General features: G+C 43.8%; 1 protein-coding gene across 1 annotated transcript in view; it reads right to left on the bottom strand.

Annotated features, from left to right (window-relative positions):
* Nucleotides 1-21,085, bottom strand: part of LOC147659424 (dnaJ homolog subfamily C member 2-like) — a gene marked incomplete at its 3' end in the record, with an annotated part of 42,808 nt that overhangs the window by 6,547 nt on the left and 15,176 nt on the right. Inside the window, exon 2 of the mRNA XM_086951753.1 lies at nucleotides 10,642-10,832. Coding sequence (XP_086807879.1) covers nucleotides 10,642-10,832 — 191 coding nt within the window. The remainder of the gene's footprint in view (nucleotides 1-10,641; nucleotides 10,833-21,085) is intronic.

Raw genomic sequence — 21,085 nt, 5'->3', positions numbered from 1 at the left:
TCTAAAGTAGCAATAAAATAAAGAGGGACTCACAAGCTTGACCATACTTGTGGGAAACAACGAGCTAATATAGTGCAAGATTGTATGTCAAATGCAAGCAATGACAAAGAAGACCCTCCCGGCAAGAGGTGAGGATGAAAGACATTTGGACAGAGAACAAGAGAGCAAAAGGTGACACAGACGAGAAGGGAGAGGGGGTTGAAATCTGTGTTTCTAAAAGCAAGTTTATAATTGCAGTGAAAGGTGTAAGTAAAGAGGTAAGTGTTAACTGGTAGTAAAGAGGTGGCAAATAGGCTTGCCAAAGAAATGGTGTGATTAGGTGGAAGCAGAAGAGGAAGAATTAGAAAGGACAGTATGCCATCCTGAAGATCAGTGAAGGAAGCTGGCTCTGTATAAATCACCACTAAGTGGTTCTAGCGTGTGCAGAGTCCAGGGGTTCCCCAAAAGTGTACAGGGCACAATGTAAAACCCAAAGTGCTCCATCAGTGGTAGTGTGGGCGAGCAACCTTAGGCCTAACACAGAGGAGTGCAAGATATATATATTTTTTTATCTTACTTTTTAAAAAAAATTGGGATCTCCAGACTTATAAAGAAAGAAGCTGGATAAGTCTGGCGGGCCAAACGTCAGAGCTCGGAACAGTGGTGAAAGGTTGGGAGAGTTTTAACAGATGCCTAAAAACTTTCAGGTGGAAGGCTCTCCGATATTGAAGATCTGGACACGCTATAACCCCATTTCCCTTCTTTTCCCTGCATTTCTTCCATGCAATTCTGGGCCTTTCTTTCCCCAGATAAAATTGGAGAATAAACCTTGTACTTTTTTAATCCAGTCCTTCTTGAATTCCAGTGGTTTTGAGTTGGATATGAATGTATATTTGGGTACGATAGACATTTTCAACAGGTTTGATATGCCTAAAAACGATAAAGGCATAGAGTCCCACTGCTGTAGTTGTTTCTTAATTTTTGAGGGGACCAAATCGAAATTCACTTTTGCTAGTAAGTCTCAGTTTTGGACCACCTCAATCTCCAAGTATCTAATCCTCTTTTTGATAAGGTCACTCTGGAAACTTGTATTCCACTGCATAATCTTGGTTTTGGATGGGTTGACGGCGTAGCCTGATATTTTACCGAAACTCTCTAGATTTTCCCAGATAGCAGAAATTACTGGCTGTAGAAGGCCTGTGAATATCATTAGATCGTCGGCGTAAAGCCCGGTTTTCTTTTCCCACTCCTTACAAGAAAATGGGATGATGTTTTTACATGCTCTTAGCTAGATGGCCAGTGGCTCAATATATAGGTTAAATAAGAGTGAGGAGAGTGGACACCCTTGTCTGGAGCCCCTTCTAATTTTAACTTGCTCAGATAAACTCCCATTTACTAATATCCGAGCTGTAGGGTTTTTGTACAGGGCCTTGATTGCGGACTCAAAAAGGTCCCCCATGTTAAAACGCTGGATCACTTCATAGAGAAAGGGCCAGCTGACACTGTCGAAGGCTTTCGCAGCATCACAAGTTATTACAGTTAGGGGTCTATCATATTCTATGGCTAGATCTATTATACCTATTAACTCATGGGTCAGGTCCTGCAAGTGCCTCCCCTTCATAATAATAATAATAATCCACATTTGTAAAGCGCAAACAATCACCCGTAAGGGTCTCTAGGGGCTGGGGGCCGTCGGGAAGAATAAGCAAGCTATTGCCCAGAGTCACATGGTGCTGGGCTAACCTGCCGCTGGCACCAGGGATAGAACCGTGATCCCCAAATTCCAGCGTCCGTCGCCATGGCTGCGACGCCACACCTCTTCCCTTCATAAAACCCTTCTGATCATTGTGGATTATGGTGCCCGCCATCCGCTACAACCTTTTGGTTATAATCTGTGTATACATTTTGTAGTCGCTGTTATGCAATGATTTTGGCCTATATGATTTGCATGCTCTAGGGTTCTTGTTAGGTTAAAGGAGGATGATTATAGTGGCTAAGTCCCAGGACGAAGGGAGCTCCTGCTTTAAGATATAGGCTGAATTAAAAAGATGGAGCAGAATCGGGGCCAATTCTTCCCTCAGCAGGACATATAGTTCATTTAGGCTAGCATCTGGCCCTGCAGCCTTAATCTTTTTCAGATTAATTGTGCTGTGAACTTCTGCCATTGTGAAAGGGCCCGATAATTCCTCTCTGTTTTCATCACTTACCAGTGGGAGATCTATGTCCGGGAAAAAGCAGTTACCTGAGCCTTATTTGTGTCTATATCGTCTGTATATAATTCTCGTAAAAAATTAACAAATTCCTGTTCAATCGCCCCGTCCTCAGTGATAATATCCCCCATGGATTGACATTTCAGATCCCTGATATTATTTCTAGTTCGGTCATCTTTGGCCTTCCAGGCCAAAAGCTTGCCGCTACCCTCCCCATATTCATAATTAGCAAGCTTACTTGCTTCCCAACTTTGTTTTACTCTGAGTTCCAAGTGATCTGCTAAATTTGTCTATGCCTTGGCGCGATCCGCTTCTAGTGAAAGTGTGGTGTTAGTATCTAGAGTTTGGCTCAAATTATCTTGAATTACTTTGATGTGTTCTGCTAAGGAGGTAAATTCCTTTACTTTCTTATTTTGCACAGCATTTTGGTGGATTGCGATGCCTCTAAGATATGCTTTATAGGTATCCCACACTTTATTTAGGGGGGCAGTATCAATGTTAAAGAGGAAGAACTCTTTTGTTAATTTTTTCAAGTTATCAATTATCGGGGTTTCTAGAAGAAGGGAACGACTTAGTCCAACGTCACTCAACAGACTTGCCTCAGAACTGGAGCTGCAGAGAAACAGCCGAGTGGTCTGATAGATGCTCCGGTATATGGGTAACCGTCTTAAGATAACTAATGGAGCGGGATACCAGGAAGAAGTCGATCCTAGATTGTGTTTTTTATTATGAAAGGTAAATTTACCAGATTCTCCCCACCCCCTTCTTGAGCCTTTAAGCTTCCAGATATCAACTAAACTGAGATCCTGAATTATGGATTTCAGGGAGATTCTTATTTTTTAGGTTACTGCAGTGGTCTTCTTAGAGGTAGTATCTTGGACTGGGTCGAGGATTAGATTAAAGTCGCCCCCCATAATAACTGGAATATTGAATTCAAGTAGACGCAGCATTAAAGGACGTAGGGGCAAGGGGTCATCCAAATTTGGGCCATAGTACGATACAAAATCTAACCTTGTGCCCTGAATCCTTGCCTTAGTAATCACCCATCTGCCTAGAGGGTCAACCTTAGTTTCAGCAATAATACATTGGGCTGAATTTTTAACTATTATAGCCACCCCCTTAACTGTAACTGTTTGGGATGTACATATACAGTGGTCTATCCATATTTGAGGCTTTACGATTTCCAGCCATTCTTCTTTTAGTAAATGGGACTCTTCGATAAAGATAACGTCTACCTCCCTCATCTTCAAATATTCCACTATCTTCTTTCTCCTTGGATCCACTCTCAAGCCATTAACATTCCATGATAGCACTTTCAATAATTGAATATTATATAGACCTGCCATGGAATATATTTAAGAAACTGGAATGCTATACCTTGAAATGGCTTGACAACATAACCTATCCTGAAATGGTAGTGTTCAGAAAAAGCAAAAAACAAAAGGAAGGTAAAAAGAAAACAAAAACAACTGGACTGGACATAGGAGGACTTTTTTTTAAATATATTTTCTCCCACTTGCTCCCCCACCCTTTGTGCCTTGTGCGATTCTCTGAACTTTAAATTCTTACCAATGACCCCCCCTCCCCGGGGAACCCTCCCTACTAACACACGGTATCTTGACACCTCCTATGAGCTCTCCTACCTCCTGGTGTTTTGATTAGCTATCTTTTATACTGACTGTGCCTTAATCAGATCTTCGAAAGTTTTCACATTGTTAGGGTCCCTGAAGGTGTGCATTTCAGTATTCCTCATAACCTTCAGCGAGGAAGGGAAACGGATATTTGCGTAGCTCCTAGGTCTCTAAGTCTTGTATATATTTCCCGAGCTCCCATTGCCTGTCTAAGGTTTCTCGAGAGAAATCTGAACGAATACGAAAAGACCAATCATCTTTCTTATATGTTCCAACTTTTAGTGCCGCAGCAAGGATGCTTTCTTTCAGTGAATAAGTTTTGAAATTCACTAAAATCCTTCTTACTGTTTTCCTTCCAGTACGGGCCACAAAAGGATCTCGATGGACTCTTTGCACATCTTGTACTAATACGTCTAAATCCAGATTCGAAATGTACTCTTTTAGGAGGGTGGTAACGAAAGCCTTGATGTCTCCTCCTTCGAGACCCTCGGGAACATTTAAAATTCTGATGTTATTTCTTCTCACATTATTTTCAAGAGATTCTAGTTTATCTCTGAGCTCCCTTTCATTTTTCTTAAGTTTCTGTATCTCTTCCTGATTGAAGTCCACTTTTTTAAAAATCTCATTATGCGCCGATTCCATCGCCCCTACTCTATCTACCAAGCTGTTGATTTTTTTTCTTTCATGGTCTCACAGTACCCTTGGATTCTCTGCTGATTAAGCTCAGATGTCGCAAATCTCTCTCTCACTTCTGTTAACATTACCGCCATTGCATTTTCAAGTCTGGCTGAGTTAGTCTCTGTAGTGTCCTGTGAGAGAACAGATGGTGCTATCTTTTGCTCAGAGACAATGCGAGAATTTTGATTATCGGTAGGACTATTAACTTCTGGGGAGGAAATGGTGTTTTCTTCGATACTAAGTAAGGGATCATATCTATTTTTTTTAACACAATCTATTTTGGGATTCCTTCCTTAGTGCCGGATGCCGGCCCTCCTTGAATATTTTGGTTCTCCTGCTGAGATTGGGAGAGTACTGTGCAAGAATCTGCCATGGGCGTTGGGCCCTGGGCTTTCACTTTAAAATATGAGTGATGGGGTGACTTATATTTTACGAAATCCTCTTTGTTTGTCTCTTTGTGTTTGTCCTAACACTTGTGGATTCTGTTGCCATTTTATCTAGTTTCAAAATCGCTGGGCGGTTTGCACACGGTTCTGACTGGAAGAGGGGTGACTTATCTATATCTTAGGCTGTGGTAGTTGGCATGGCACACAGGTAGTGTTTACTAGGGACTTACAGGGGTCCTGAAGGGCCAATTGTGGAATCATTTTAGGGAAAGAACACTGGTACTGGGCACCTAGACAGCAAAGATCCTGTACTCCACAATCAAAGTTGCATCAAAAGCCAGGCAAAAGGTGTGTGTGTGTGCGTTGGGGGGGGGGGCTGCAACAGAACCCCACTATCTCACAATCAGTAAGGCAGCTTTAATTGTAGCTGAAAGGAGGCAAAGAAATAACTCCATACAAATCTATAAGAAACCAAACTAAATGGGTGGTGACAGTTACAAGTGGAGAAGAAGAGTCAATGTTATAACAAATAACATTTCAGTGGGTTAGCTAACAGTTGCTCTCGGTTATAAACGCAAAAACACCAAGCAAGGGTGATATATTTATGCAACAGACTTTAAAGTAGAGTAAAACAAAACAAAAGCATACTAGGTTTTAAACACGACTGGGTATACTTTCAGTTTATTTCAAATAAAGTTGAGCATTATCAGAGAAATGAAATCCATGTTTAAGCTTGCAACCTTACTAAAGGGAAAAAAGAACACAATATAACTGTTGGTGCTCTGTTTTATGAGTGAGATGATGGGTGCTTTTTCGGTCCGACACTATGAAAAAAACTGATTATGAGAGAATCTCGGCATCAATGGTAACTTGGTAAATGTCAAAGAGGTTGCAGGAGAAAGGGTAAATGTGTTAGGCCAGTGGGAAGGCAAGAAAAATACTAGTTGGATTTCATTTCAGATTAAAAAAAATGTTTTAAAAAGCAGTGAGGTATGAAATGGTGTGTACAGTTGGAGTCTTAAAACTGTAAAGAAATGCTCACCTAGCAGGACATCATGATCCACAAGTACGTAGGCAACTCAAGTCTTACAAAGACAGACCAGCTTGAAAAACTGTAATCTTACAGCCCAGTCCTTAGCAGTAGTTCCTAAATTGGCCCTATCGCATAAATCCATGACAGGGCCAAACCATCCAAATCCCAATACCAGGTCCACCCTATATGAAACGTCAAACAATGGCAGCCATGCAAGGTCCTCACCATTTTTTTTTTTACTTTATTGATTTTCGTTAATAACATCAAGACATTGCACACTTATACTGTAGTTAGGTGCATACTGTTAGTCACAAAGAAAATGAACTATCCAGAATGTATGACATAATCCACTAAAGCCATAACAGCTAAAATGTCTGTGGCTAACTGTCAAAGTATTGCCTTCATAGTGCTTGCCGAATGGTTCACGGTAACAGTATGCATATCAAAACAATGTTCCCCAACCAACCCCCCAGTCCCTTTCACCCTTACCTACCCCCTCCCCACCCACCCTACTTGACTCACTCCTTCACGCTTGTATGCACTGCGGGACATAGGACTAGCATATTTGTATATGCAGTCCTAGCAGCACAGCGTGCAGGTGTTTATATTCGGTCAGCAGAGTAAAAGGTGGAGCTCTGGCACAGTACCTACGCTTAGTGTGGTCTGTGATGCTATCTCCTACAGTATATCATGTTAGTGGGGGTTCAAATGACTCTAATTTTGAATCCCAGTCCAGTGAGATCAGTCTTCCGCAAGCCCCTATTTTCTTTATGACTGATTGCTGCACTCTCTGCTCTCCCCCATGCCAGCCAAGCGTCGCCTGGGGCACAGTAGACTTCCACCTCATGGAGGTTGGGAAATCAGGCTTGTACTGTCTGCTTCTTGTGATTGCGCCCTAGACCCAATATAGAGTATGCTGCTGTGTCCCCTCCTGCAATTTCCGTTACAGTCCTTAGGATCCCTACGATGTTGGCCCAGAAGGCCGACAGGTGTGGGCAAGCCCACAGCATGTGTATGAGAACGGCATCATGTGAAAGACATCGTGGGCAATGGACTTTCGCTTCCAGATATATTCTGTATAAGCGCATGGCGTAATATAGGCCCTATGTAGCACCATATACTGGATGAAATTAAACGTAGCATTTCTGGACACTTTCTTAGGATACCCCAGAAGGAAGTCCCATTCCTTGTTCGATCAATCCCACCCAATGTCCACACTCCACTTTGCTCTAAGTGCCTCCTGCGAGACTCCTGCATGGGAGCGAATGCCTCTATACAACCACCAAGTCAAGTGACGCCCAATACCCATTAGGTGTAGTGTATGTACCAGCTTGTTCGTGGGGAGCTCTTTATTTTTTGGTGCCCAATACTGTTTGACGTATTTAGTGATGCGTGTATGCAGTATATAAAGGGATCATGGCACCCCCTGTTCCCTGGCAAAGTTGTCATGGTCTAATGGCATACTCATCGAATAGCATACCAACAGTGTTCACATTTTCCTGTGCTCCGGGCGGTGATTACTTCTGTGGGTGTGGCAATCACAATCAGCGTAATGTTAGGAGCATAAGGGTGTTGCTGATTAGTGTAGTGTAATGCTTGTCTCCAATAGGTAAGGGCTACCTTCAATAGTGAGTGGGCCGCAGGCAGGGCCCGTCCCTTGGGCAACAATAGAGTAAGAAGGGCACCTTGAGCTAACGCTTGCTGTGTGACCCCTATATAATGGAGGTTATGCTCAGCAAGCCAGTACGCTAACCACTGCAGCTGGCTCGCCTAGCAATATGCCCTAAAATCTGGGACCCCATGCCCACTTTTTCCAATCCCAGCTGAAGTTTCGAGAGCCCCACCCTCCTGCAGCCCTTCCCCCATATTAGCTCCAGCAGGAGAGTATTCAGGGTTTTAAAGATAAAAGTCGAAATCACAATGGGTAGATAGGTTAAATAGTATAGCAGTCTCAAGAGCATGGCCATTTTGGCAATGGCCACCCTCCCCGCCACAGACAGTGGTAGTGACGTCCAAAAAGCTACTTGAGTACCTTAACTGCCCGCAAGAGGTTGCCGTACAGTAACTCCTGTGGGCCGCTATATATTCGTATACCTAAATATTTAAAAGTGGTGGGTGCAATCGGGAGCGTTAGAGGGTCAAAGCGGATAAGCTCTTGTTGTTCCGCAGCATGAAAATAAAATGTGTATGATTTGGTCTCATTAATGGTAAGGCCAGAGACACTTTGGAACTGGGTGAAGATGCGTGGAATAGGCCCATGGTTACCCTGAAGATTGTGTAGATAAAGGATAATGTCATCCGCATATAATGACAGGGTGTGTGTAGTGTCAATGATACAAACACCATACCCTACCGCCTCTGTCGGAAGCTTAATAGCTAGGGGCTCAAGTACGATTACACATAATAGTGGTGAAAGCGGACAGCCTTGCCGTGGACCACAACTGATTGGTTAAGACTGTAAAATGTGTACTCCTGTCCGGGCTCTTGCTGTGGGTGCCGTGTATAATAGCTTAACCCAGTATATATAGGCCAGAGGGATGCCAAATTTCGCAAGTGTTGCCAGCATGTCCTTCCAGCTGAGGGTATCAAACGCTTGCCTCCGGTCTAATGAGATGCACCCTGCCCTAGGATAGGCTGAGGCGGTCAGCACAAGGTACAGGCGCCTGATATTAAGAGAAGTGCTAAGCCTGGTACAAAACCACATTGGTCTATATGTAGAAGTTGTGGCATTAAGGGGAGTAGGCGCCGAGACAGTATTTTACTTAAGATTTTGTATTCGGTGTTCAATAGTGAGAGTGGCCGGGACCCAGAGATATCAGTAGAGTCCCTGCCTGGCGTGTGAAGGGAAGTGACCAGTGCTTGGGGGGTGGGAGGCACCTAGTATCTAAAGCTGACTGGTAAAGGCGCTCTAGGAGGGAAACCAGCGCGGTCGAAAAAGTGTTGTAGTACTCCACTGGGAGAGCATCTATCCCCGGAGTTTTAGTTGGAGGTAGGTCCTTAATTGCATCCTTTATCTCCTTTTAGGATATAGGTGCTCCTTGCTCTTTTTGGTGTGTCTGTGTTAGCTGGGGAAATTTAAGGTCATCCATGAATGCTGCGATAGTTGCCTCCCCACCTCCCCTTCTCAGAGTCCACAGGGGCCTCACATAGTGTTTTGTAGTATTCCCTGAACACCAGAATGATATCTGCTTGCGAGTTCATTATTGTGCCCTCTGGTGTTTTAACCTCATGAACGGGGGTGGGGGATGACGCATCTCATAATATTTTGGCCAGGAGAGTGCCGGATCTATCGACCTCAGCATGTTTCTCTTGCGTGTATGATTGGAGATCTATAACCCGTAGTCGCTCAATTAATTCTGCATGCGATATACGTGCTTCTTGGAGGGTTGCCTCCTTAGTATGGTCAGAGACCGCTGCCTGCTCTAACCTACCCAGTTTATCTTCCACTTCCTGTAGATCAGTACTGATCATGTGTTGGGCTCCCACTATGGTACTAATACTCACCACTCTCAGAACGGTCTTGAATGCTTCCCATTCCGTTAAGCGTGAGGACGCGGTGTCTGGGTTTTCACTGAAGTAATTAGTAATGGTTGTGGCCAGAGTAGTGCAGAACACGGAGTCCTCTAGAAATTGCAGGCACAGCCTCCATGTTGGGATTGAAGAGGGGATCTTCCCCCAGGAAAAGGTGATCTCTAGGGGGTTGTGGTCAGATAGCGTTTTCCCCTGGTACGTGGTGTGTTTAATTTGAGTGACAAGGGTTGGGGAGCAGAACACCCTATCTATTCACGTATGAAGTATGTGGGAGGACTCACTCTCCAATAAAAGTAAAAATATGGAATTGCTCTTGCTTGGTTTGGTTGAGAACATTTGAAACCTTCAAACTTTCTGCATTACTTGTCATGATGTCAGGTAGGAAGGAAACCGAAAACATCAAAAATGTGAATGCAGGAATCTGAATACAGCTAGGAGAATCTCAAACAAGTATAGCTGGGTGATATGCCATGAATCTCAAGGGGGCTTTGGCTTTCTTTTTTATTTTCCGACAGCCTAAAGCCATAGAGCAGCGGTTCTTACCCTGTGGCCTTGGACCCCTGGGGTCCACGAAACCCACTCAGGGGGTTCACGGCTGCTTAGACAAAAAAATTATATTAACAGATTAGTAAAGTGTATGTCAGCAAAGAAGCAAAATTGAAAAATTAAAAATGTTCTGTAAATGTGAAGAAATATAAAATTAGGGGGCTAAATGTTAGGTTGGTATAGTCATATCGATTTGTGGGCGAAGTGCAGGTACACCAAACAGAATACAGTATGGACAATGAGTGGCCTCAACTTAAATTTAAAGTTCCAAATTTCCTATTAAAAATTTGATTTTATATTTGTTTGCAAAATAAATGAAATATTTCATCATTTGTTTGATGAATGTTTGTTTCAGTAATTTTTGTATTGTTTTGCAGTTCGAACCATCGAAATTGCTTAGGCTTGGGCCCCCAGATTCCAATAATCACTCAGTTAGGGGGGGTAGTTGAACGAGGACGATGTGTCCCTGGATTCAACATATGATTCAGTGGAGGTACCCGGATTTCAGTAAAGATAAAGTGGGGATCAACAGTAGTCCGAAGTTTAAGAACCACTGTAATAAAGAACAGTAACAGTTCAGGACACTGACTTTAAATGAAAAATACACGTACTGCCATAAACAACAATGCAGAAACTATGCCCCGTACCTTCCAGTCCTTTGGATCAAGGGTCTTCAGCATTGGAAACTCTTCCAGCTGTAATTCTTCATTATCCGACTCCTCTGACAACTCCTCCTCATCTTCCAACTCTTGGAATGAAGCAGACACATTTCTGTCTCGCCTCTTAAGAAATGCTTCAAACCATCGCCCCACAGGTTCAACTTGACAAAGTACAGAGGCTGAAAAGGCAAAAATGTAAAACTCAGATCATTTGCATTTTAGTGCAGTATAATCACAAACGCTGAAAGAAATAGCCCCTTGTTGCTTACTTGCAAAAGCCAACTTTAAAACTAATCAGTAAACACTACATTTACTGGATAAAATATTGTTTAACATTACTATCTTATTGTATACTACACTTTTTAGGTCGAGCCTAGGCAGCGCTCATGCGCTGTCTGCAAGACCTGTTATCTCCATCGGCTTTTGGCATGCCCATGAATGGTCATTTGTTAGTTGTTGTGCCATTTAGAAATACTAGGTTTTTGTTGGTGCATTGGGTCCGAGTCTCCCGCCTTTGCATGATTGGGTCACGCACACGGGATTATACTCACTGTTTGCTAGCGTTTGTCCTCCCAATACGTCCATGGTTGCTCCTTGTCATGCTGATCTGTCTTTTTATTTTGTAGGCTATCAACATAGTTTTAGGCTTTCAGGCCGTTTCACGGAGCAATGCTCTTTTCTGCACCTGCAAAGGGCAATTTCTGTTCTGTATCTGTTGATCTATGCCAATAGCTCCAACTCCAAAAAATGTGAGACCTATTGTTGTTTTTTTATAGACGTGGACTTTAATTTCATAGAATCCTAATCTATGCACCACATTGCAAAGTGGAATCTACTACAACATATAGTCATAAAATGTGAGACCTGGGGTGCTTTTGTGACAGAAGACATACACACATTGTATTGAGATATTGAGGTCACTGAAACTTAACTTAATCTACTATCTGGATGGATACATACTCTTAAATTTAAAGATTAATTTCCCTGGTGTACAAATTAAATAGAACTGAATCATCAAAAGTGTGAAGACCACAGCAACCGGGCACTAGGTAGTATAATCTACCAGTCTTGCCTTCCTTTGTGCACAGGTCTATACTATGTGTAATCACCTCTGTCTCCCTCTCAAGTGGACTTAGAGCAATTAAGCTGTACTTGGCAGAGAGGAAGAAGTCATTGTTCACCATTAACTTTACATTCAAGCTAATTGTAAACCAAGGAGATGCTACCTACTGCATTATCCACAGTTGCCATGGCTGTTACCATGGCCGTACTGCATGGATAGCATCAATATAAAACCTGAAATTGGTGGTGGGGGGGTTGGTGGCAGCTACATATTGCAGCATTAAAGCATGCTGAGCTAGGGGTTTGATTATAGGAAAATAATTTTAAGGAAGGTTTTGATTATGGAGCCCAGCCAAAGAGACAGTTAGCAACCAGCTAAACTCCACCTGATTTGTCAGATATATGTAGCAACAAGCCAACTAAGAACTTTGGCTGGGAAATAGAGCATAAGCTGTACATTCTGCCCTCACCACCTAGGGACCGACCGCCCCCTCTACAACCCAGTACTACCACATGCCTTTTGTGCATCAGAAAAAGTTATTTCCGCCCCTCTCAATCTCCTCCGATTCCACTTTTCTCCTGAATAAGATTGAATGTATCATGGCTTAAGATGCGTCATGATCAAATGCTGACAAATTAAGTATTTCTTTTTCATTACAAGTTCTGAAAAATATGATGCTCTTAACACATGCTAGTCTGCTATATAGTGCAGAAAGAAATGTTGTTAGTTTATAACTCTGTAAACTGCAAATCACTAACAGTGACACTCGTAATATTTAAGAGCCCTCTGTCCACTTTAGTAAAAGTAAGAACACAAGGCCAGCATGCCTAACAAAACACATTTTTCAATCCAAAACTTTCATAAGATAAGCATGACTGCTTCTGAAATAGCAGTACCATCTGTTACAGAATGCCATCAGATGGAATAATCATCATAATTTTGAAATGTATATATCAATTTTCCAAGACTTGTGATCAAACAGGAATTTTTCCATAATTTTCTATGATTTCTAGCACCTAAATTAAAGAATCTGACATGTACTTTTTAAGAAAACAATGGTTTGTCGAAACTGACATTCACGCTGACTCCTGTTTCATTGTTATTCTCCCAAGTGGTCTTCCTTCAAACTCCTACCACATGATGTACCTACCAACATCATGACCTCAAACTAAGTCACTTCCAACAAAGACAGCATTCTACCATTGTCTATTCTATAAGAAGCCATTATGTCGTAACTAACTTCACTTAGACGCTTTCTTTCCAAGTTAGCTTCTTTGATCATGTACAGCTCTTCAATGCGTGGTGTTCTTCCCATCGGCCAGCACAACTGCCAAAGCTGCTGGGTTCTGAGGGAAGCACCATTACAACAGAATAGTCATGGCTCAAAGTTCTAAATGCTATACTAGCAGTGTAAAACATAATACAATATCATAACATATATACCTTCCTTTAAACGTAAAAGAAAAGCAAATTGAATAGATCTTAAAACTTTGACATATGAAACTAAACATGTAACTATATAAAGGTTGAAAGCATAAATTAAACTTAAGATGTTAATTGAAGATCATATACACTATAAATGAAACACTGAATCTATAAAAATACATTTGAAGCAATTTGAAATCTCTTGAGCACTTTTGATAATAGAACTCAAAAGGCATTAAGAACCTGCAAATTACAGAAGGTATGAAGTAAAAGGATTACTCAACCACAAAAAAGTAACTAGGAGGCCTCCTAACTCACGAGGATCTATTAGAACATGGTGGATCCATTACATTTTCACCAAAAACTTAGTTACTTCCTAAATTATCACTTCCTGGCCCTACAACTCTCATTTCACCATTTACCTGTGACCCGCCCAACCTCTGGAGATCCTGCACTAACACGTAACCACTACACGCATCTCCATCCTCTCTCATCTTTGCTGACTTGTCAGCAGAACAATATTTTGTCACCCTTCTGAGATTCCATCTCTGTCCATTAGTCAACACTACATGCCAGTGATTTACTTGCTTGACTTGAAAAGGGCCACAGATCTTGCCTTCATTCAAGGACCGGCTGGACAACAACGCACACAACTGCAAGGAACTCTTCAACATCGTGAAAGAGCTCTCCAACCCCAGCGCAGGAAACAACGACATCACCCCTTCGCAAGACCTCTGCAACTCCCTCGCCTCCTACTTCCACAACAAGATCGCGGACATACACAACAGCTTCAGCACCCAACCGACGCACGCCACGACCACAGCAACGCTGCCCACCACCACCCTCCGAGCCTGGACTCCGATCAGCACCGAAGACACCGTCCGCATGATGAACTCCGTCCACTCCGGATCTCCGACCGACCCCTGCCCTCACCACGTCTTCAACAAGGCCGACGCTGTCATCGCACCCCACCTGCGGGACATTATCAACACCTCCTTCGACACCGCCACCTTCCCCGAGAGCTGGAAGCACGCCGAACTCAGCGCTCTTCTCAAGAAACCTACAGCAGACCCCACCGAACTCAAGAATTACCGCCCTATCTCGCTACTCCCGTTTCCAGCCAAAGTCATCGAGAAGACCGTCAAACAGCTGGCCGCCTTCCTCGAGACGAACGGATCCCTCGACCCCTCGCAGTCCGGCTTCCGTGCCAACCACAGCACCGAGACCGCCCTCATCGCCGCCACCGACGACATCCGAGCCCTGATGGACAACGGAGAAACAGCGGCCCTCATCCTCCTAGACCTCTCCGCGGCCTTCGACACTGTCTGCCACCGCACCCTAGTGCAACGCCTCAACAACGTCGGAATCCAGGAGAAGGCACTGGAATGGATCGTCTCCTTCCTCGACGGAAGAACACAGAGAGTCCGCCTACCACCGTACAAGTCAGAGGCCACCGAAGTCATCTGCGGCGTCCTTCAAAGATCCTCGCTGAGCCCTACCCTCTTCAACGTCTACATGAGCCCCCTCGCGGCCATCGCACGCCAACACAACCTCAACATAATCTCCTACGCCGACGACACCCAGCTGATCCTCTCCCTGACCAACGACCCCGCCGCCGCCAGAGCCAACCTGCACGAAGGGATGAAGGAGGTAGCCGAGTGGATGACGACCAGCCGCCTGAAACTGAACACAGACAAGACGGAGGTCCTCATCCTGGGCTCCACGCCCACCGCCTGGGACGACTCCTGGTGGCCCCCCGCCCTGGGCACTGCACCCAAACCGACGAACCACGCACGCAACCTGGGCTTCATCCTTGACTCCTCCCTCTCCATGACCAGACAAGTCAACGCCGTCTCCTCGGCGTGCTTCAACATCCTGCGCATGCTACGGAAGATCTTCTGGTGGATCCCCACGGAGACCAGGAAGACCGTCACCCAGGCCCCGTCACCAGCCGACTGGACTATGGCAACGCCCTCTACGCCGGAACCACCGCCAAGCTCCAGAAGAGACTTCAGCGGATCCAGAACGCCTCAGCCAGACTCATCCTCGACATCCCACGTAACAGCCACATCTCCGGACACCTGAGAGACCTGCACTGGCTCCCCGTCAACAAAAGAATCACCTTCCGTCTCCTCACCCACGCACACAAAGCCCTACACGATCAAGGCCCGAGCTACCTCAACAACCGAATCAACTTCTACGCTCCCAAACGCCACCTCCGATCAGCCAGCCACGCCCTCGCCGCCGTCCCACGCATCCGTACAGAAGCAACAGGAGGAAGGTCCTTCTCCTACCTGGCCGCCAAGACCTGGAACTCCCTCCCGACCGACCTGCGCCTGACCCAAGACCACCTCTCCTTCAGGAAGAAGCTCAAGACCTGGCTGTTCGAGCAATAACGCCCCCCCCCCCCCCCCCCCTAAGCGCCTTGAGACCCTACGGGTAAGTAGTGCGCTCTATAAATGTCTTTGATTGATTGATTGATTGCTCAATCCACTCCTGAAACACCCCAACCTCACTTTGACACAATCATCTTGGTTGACTCGTAGTGTATCCTTAATCTCACCAGACCAACAGGGAACATCTTTCTCACTCCTAACTCTCTCAAATTTTTCATTAACCAGGTCCCTTATCCAAATTGTTATTTATTTTGGTGTAGCTTTCCTCCCTCTCATGGCACAAAAGGGCACCCAACTGGTAGTAGCACTCTCCGTGGTGCAATATGCCCACACCAAATTCAAAATGACCTCCTCTACTTCCAAGTTATTGGACAAAATCAATTCTATTGCACCTTTAACCATGCGGTTGGCTCTCTTTACAATGTAATGTAATATAAATGCCATTTGTAAAGTGCACAGCTACCTCCAACGGAGGTGTCCCGGCGCTGTCCGTAAACCGCCTAGGAACCCTTCCTGGTTTTTCCCTGTGGAATGTCCACTCCTGGGCACCCCCAAGGTGAAGCCAGGCATCCACGCACTGTTGGGGCCGTTGTGGAGATTAAGCAAGCTATTGCCCTGAGTTGCAGAGTGGGACTCATGATTAGAATAGGCACCGAGGCGAGAATTATCAGGTCCGAGGAAATTGAGCCCAAGACCCGCCGAGGCAGGTATTGAACCCTGGTCCCGGACCAGACCTCTGCATCAGGGTCTGCCGCTCTAACCATTTGAGCCACACTTCTCCACATTGGCTTGGGGATTGTAAAGTGCTGCATAATTATACAGAAACTCAAAAATTCTCTCATCTCATAAGAAGTTAACTGAGTTCCATTATCAGTTACAAGAAAGGCAGGGTAGCCTTCTTCTCTGAAAATCTCACACAAAATCAGTATTGTGACTTCCGTAGTGATCGCAGGAAGCAATCGCACGATCAACCACCAGGAGTGAACATCCATTAACCACATCGCTGCTGTGGTTATTTTTCCCCTGTGCTGGAAATTGGAAAGCTCCTATATTCATGACGAGCTCAGCTCGTCATCAGCACAGCTCAACTGTGCCTCATGACGAGCTGAGCTCGTCATGAGCATGGAAGGGGTTAAGACAATACCAAACCTAGTTAAGATCACACCTACCATAGGACCAATAAAGTCAAGGCATACACTATGACTATTTGATTGATTGGATTCATTTGAGTTTGGCTGTGCAGTTTGATTTGAACCTAACCCGGTTAATTTGTGTTTCAGATACTCTATGCCACGCCTGACCAGGATCGCGAATACTACTCGTTACAACTTGAGCACCAATGTTTAATCCCTTCTCGCACTCACTGCATTCAACACATCTTTCAACCCATTCTACCATATCACTATCCAAACCTGCCCACCAAAACTCACATCTCAACCGCTTTTCTGTTACTGTCTGCCCCAGATGCCCTTCATGTGCCAAATCAAAAAATCTACTGCAAATGCCATGGGGAGGAACAATCTTGTGACAATGCATAATACCTTTGACTGTTACTGTTGACAATTCATCTAAGATTTTAGTGAAGGGCTAAATCCATTGGGTAAGGTCTCTCTCTTCGATCACCATTATGTATCAGATTTAGAACTGTCTTCAACACCAAATCACTCTCCACATAACTATTCCTGTTTGCCAACTGTTCCCCGGCTCCACTGTACAACATCCTCCACATTGGCCACTGCCCCACCCTTGCACATTTAGTCACCCCTACCTCCCCCACACACTTCCAATCCAAGGGTAACCATGACAAGCAATCTGCTGGTACATTCCATCAACCAGTTATATACTCAACAATAAAGTTGTATTCTTGCAACCTAGAAGTCAAACGTACAAGTCTTGCAGACCCTTTTCCTACCTCACTTGGAGACAAAATCTTTAACAGTGGCTTGTGGTCAGCGCAAAGAAAAAACTTGTGTCCCAATATATACGTATTGACATATTCTACACCTCAAACTGCTGCCAAAGTCTCTTTCTCTATAACAGAGTAATGACACTCAACAACAGTCAAAGAGCGGGAGGCAAAAGCTACAGTTTCTTCCGAAGATCTCACCTTATGCAACAATACTGCACAAATGCGAGTTTCACTAGCATCTACCGTTACAATGATGTTTTCATTGAGGTCAAAAGGTATGAGAATAACTGCACCACAAATTTCTTCCTTTCAATTTTCAAAACACTTTTTACTGATCTGCTCATCAAACAAAACTTGCACCTTTCCTCGTGAGAATTTTCAAATACTCTATTTTGCTGGCAACGTTCTTTACAAATTTCAGTAATACTCAAATAGACCAAGAAAAGATCATAATTGGTCCTTATTGTGGGTGTGGGGGACTGGTGCTAATCTTATTGATGCAAGTAAACCTTCTTTTGGTTTCACTCCTTCAAGTGATAACGTGTCCTAAATATTCGACCTAGGGGACTTGGAAAGCCCATTTTTCTCTGCATAGCATTAACCCAGACTCAGTCTGGCTAATGTCTCTTTCAAAGCTTTGCTGTAACTGCTTACACTATCTCCAAAAACTAAATATCATATTGGAAATAAATGATGTTCTTTTAGCACTTGAATACTTCGATCACCATCCTCTGGAAGATCCTTGCCGCGGATGACAGCCCAAATTGCATCCTTGTGAACTGGAAAGTGCCCTTCATTGTAATAAAAGCGTTCAAGGGTTTAGAAGAATCATGCAATCGAATTTGGCGGTATGCATGCTGCAGGTCCAATTTGGAAAAGTACTTTCCTCCTTGCAACAACAAGACTATCTTGTTGATATTCGGTAAAGTAAATGTAACTGAAACAATGCTCTGGTTAAGGCTCCTTAAGTCAAAGCAAAATCGCAATTTGCTGCCAGCGTTCTCGGTGATAACCACTGGAGAGATCCATGCAGACGTTTCAACAGGTTCTATTATTCCATTGCCCAACATTTCATTCAACATTTTCTTCACTTCATCTCTTACCATTATCAGAACCCGCCTAACCTTCTGCTGGATTGGCATGGCTCCTTGTTCAACACATATTTTATCTACATGCCCTTTAAGTGCTCTACCCCCTCTCTGAACACCTCCTTAGCAACTTCCAGTACTATATCTTCCACTCTTAACTCCTCTACCTCCACTACCTGTACTGCTGCATGAGGATCAATTTTTATATGGACGTCATACTGGTGGTACCAACCCAATGTGGGTGGTCCCAACACAGCCACATACAGTTTGTCTTTAACAAGCCTGTTTTTTAAACGAATGTCTGTATTAAAATATCTATTTGTTCACTTTGATGTTATCCAGAATTGATATCTTTTGGTAACAATATTACATTGAGCAACTCCTACTGGAACAAACCTTTGAGTAAAATAGTATATAATGAATCCGAAGCCACCATCAACTCCTCTTTCTTGTCCCCAATGATTAATTCTGCCTTGGGCCTGTTCCTCACACTGTCCTCACTGTCTAACTCCCCAGCATACAAAACTCATTCTGTGCATATGTCAACCTCACCTAATGTACCAACAAATAGCACTATCTGGCCTCTGGGCTGTCTTCTGCTGAGTTATGGTAGTTAATCCCACACTTGCTCCACATCCAGTTCCTGGCAGTGTTAATTTCCAGGAAAATTCACTGCTACCTCCTCGTCCACTTTGTCCACTGTTGAAGTGTCACTCTTACCCTTGGCGTTAACTTTACAGTCTCTACAATCCATTACCTTCATATAGTACTCTGACGCCTCTACTATTTTTGCAATCTCAAGTGCATCCTTCAGCGTCGGATCTTTGGCTGCCCCAAACGCTCCTGTGTTTTCCTACATCTGCACTGAACAATCAATGATCCCTTATTATTTCTTCAACCACTGTGTCAAACCTTCACTTAAGTGACAGTTCACGTAGTCTAGTGATGACTTTATCTATGGATTCTCCAACCCTCTGTGATAGAGTATAAACCTATACCTTTTCATCACTACATTGGTCTCTTTTGCAAATCGTTTCTAACCTCATCCAAGCTTCTATATACACACCCTCTGTAGGTTGATCCTGATTATCCATTGCAACAGGAAGGTACTTAAATATATGTGACCCTCTTTTCCAAGGCTGGTAGGTAGATTCACTATTTTCCTGCTTGAACTGAATACTTGTGCATCCAAATAATTATCAAACACATGCACCCATTCATAGGATGGGATCCCTGGATCAGAAAAAAAAAAACTTGGAGGTGGAGAAATTACAGTGACGTCCATTCTTGATGTCACCTTTTAACACCCAGACACACAAGACATTACTGGTGAATGTTCTGTACGTGTGTACCAATTACAATGCTTTGAGGTTGTGTTTACTTGCGATTACTTCTTTGAGACCATACAAACATCACCCTGTGCTATTTTATTTTCCCCCAACAGAAATGCAGTACTGTTCCAATATTGTAGACACTTCCTCTTTAATTCCAACACTTGTGAAATGAGCATTACAGGGTGTGGCTTTGCCTTAAGGCACACCTCTGCTCCTCTTTCAGCACAAATCCTTTCATTTTCTCAGCTTCTCCTGCAATAGAAGTCAGCAGGTGTGGCTGCCCCTTTTCCCCTTTGAACACCCCTGTGCTCATCGATCGGTTTTACTCGCTTCCCGCAGCTGTTTTTTTCTTCACCCTTTCGAGGCGATTGCTTAATGAACGCCTGTTGCACTGAGTTGAGTGGCACAACATTACGGTTTCTAGTGCTGCTGACAAGAGGTGACTTTGCTTTATGATCCAAGACTGCTGCTCGACAAGCCCTGGCGCTCAATGGCCACTCTCCCCTTTTCAACTTCTGACAGCCATATCACGTGAACCCCACTTCCAGTTATAGGTAGAGTCCCTTTTAGATCGCTCAAAGAAAGCTCCCCTCTCACTGCCTCAGCTGTTCATTCCCTCAAAAGCCGCTCTTCAGTCACATTTTCAACAGCCTACGTTACTTGACTGCAAAGCGGGTGTGACAATGGTGGCTGCACTCCCATTACATTACCTCAAATACTTAGAATTCAATGTTGAGGCACACATAGACAAAATCTTTACACAAACAGCCACCAAAAGCACTCTGCAATGCTCAACTTAACTGAGTGCTTTTAACACGCAGGTTCACATCCACGTACGAAGAGACCTGAACCTGCTCGACTAACCAATCGTCGCCAAATTATGTTGTAATTAACTTCGCTTAGACGCTTTCTTTCCAAGTTAACTTCTTTGTTCATGTACAGCTCTTCAATATATGGTGCTCATTATATCCTATTTCTGTATTTTGTTTATTTTATTTATTATTCTGTTTATGTTTTTATTAAATTTATTTGTACATTAGATGGATATGTATCTTTAACAATGTGTTATTAATGCATCTTTCAATTAGGTGTTGCTTAGCAGTATAGAATGTTGGGCTCTTGCTTGTCAGTTTAAGGCTGGAGCTGAAAGAAGAAACACTCTGCTTGGATCGGAGTGCTGTACTTGTATAAGAATAAATCTTGTTCTGATTTACTAC

This window comes from Lissotriton vulgaris, unplaced genomic scaffold, assembly GCF_964263255.1.
Source record: "Lissotriton vulgaris unplaced genomic scaffold, aLisVul1.2 SCAFFOLD_2427, whole genome shotgun sequence".
Classification (NCBI taxonomy): domain Eukaryota; kingdom Metazoa; phylum Chordata; class Amphibia; order Caudata; family Salamandridae; genus Lissotriton; species Lissotriton vulgaris.
The sequence above is the reverse complement of the archived record's forward strand: the minus strand, read 5'-3'. Positions and strand labels throughout refer to the sequence as shown.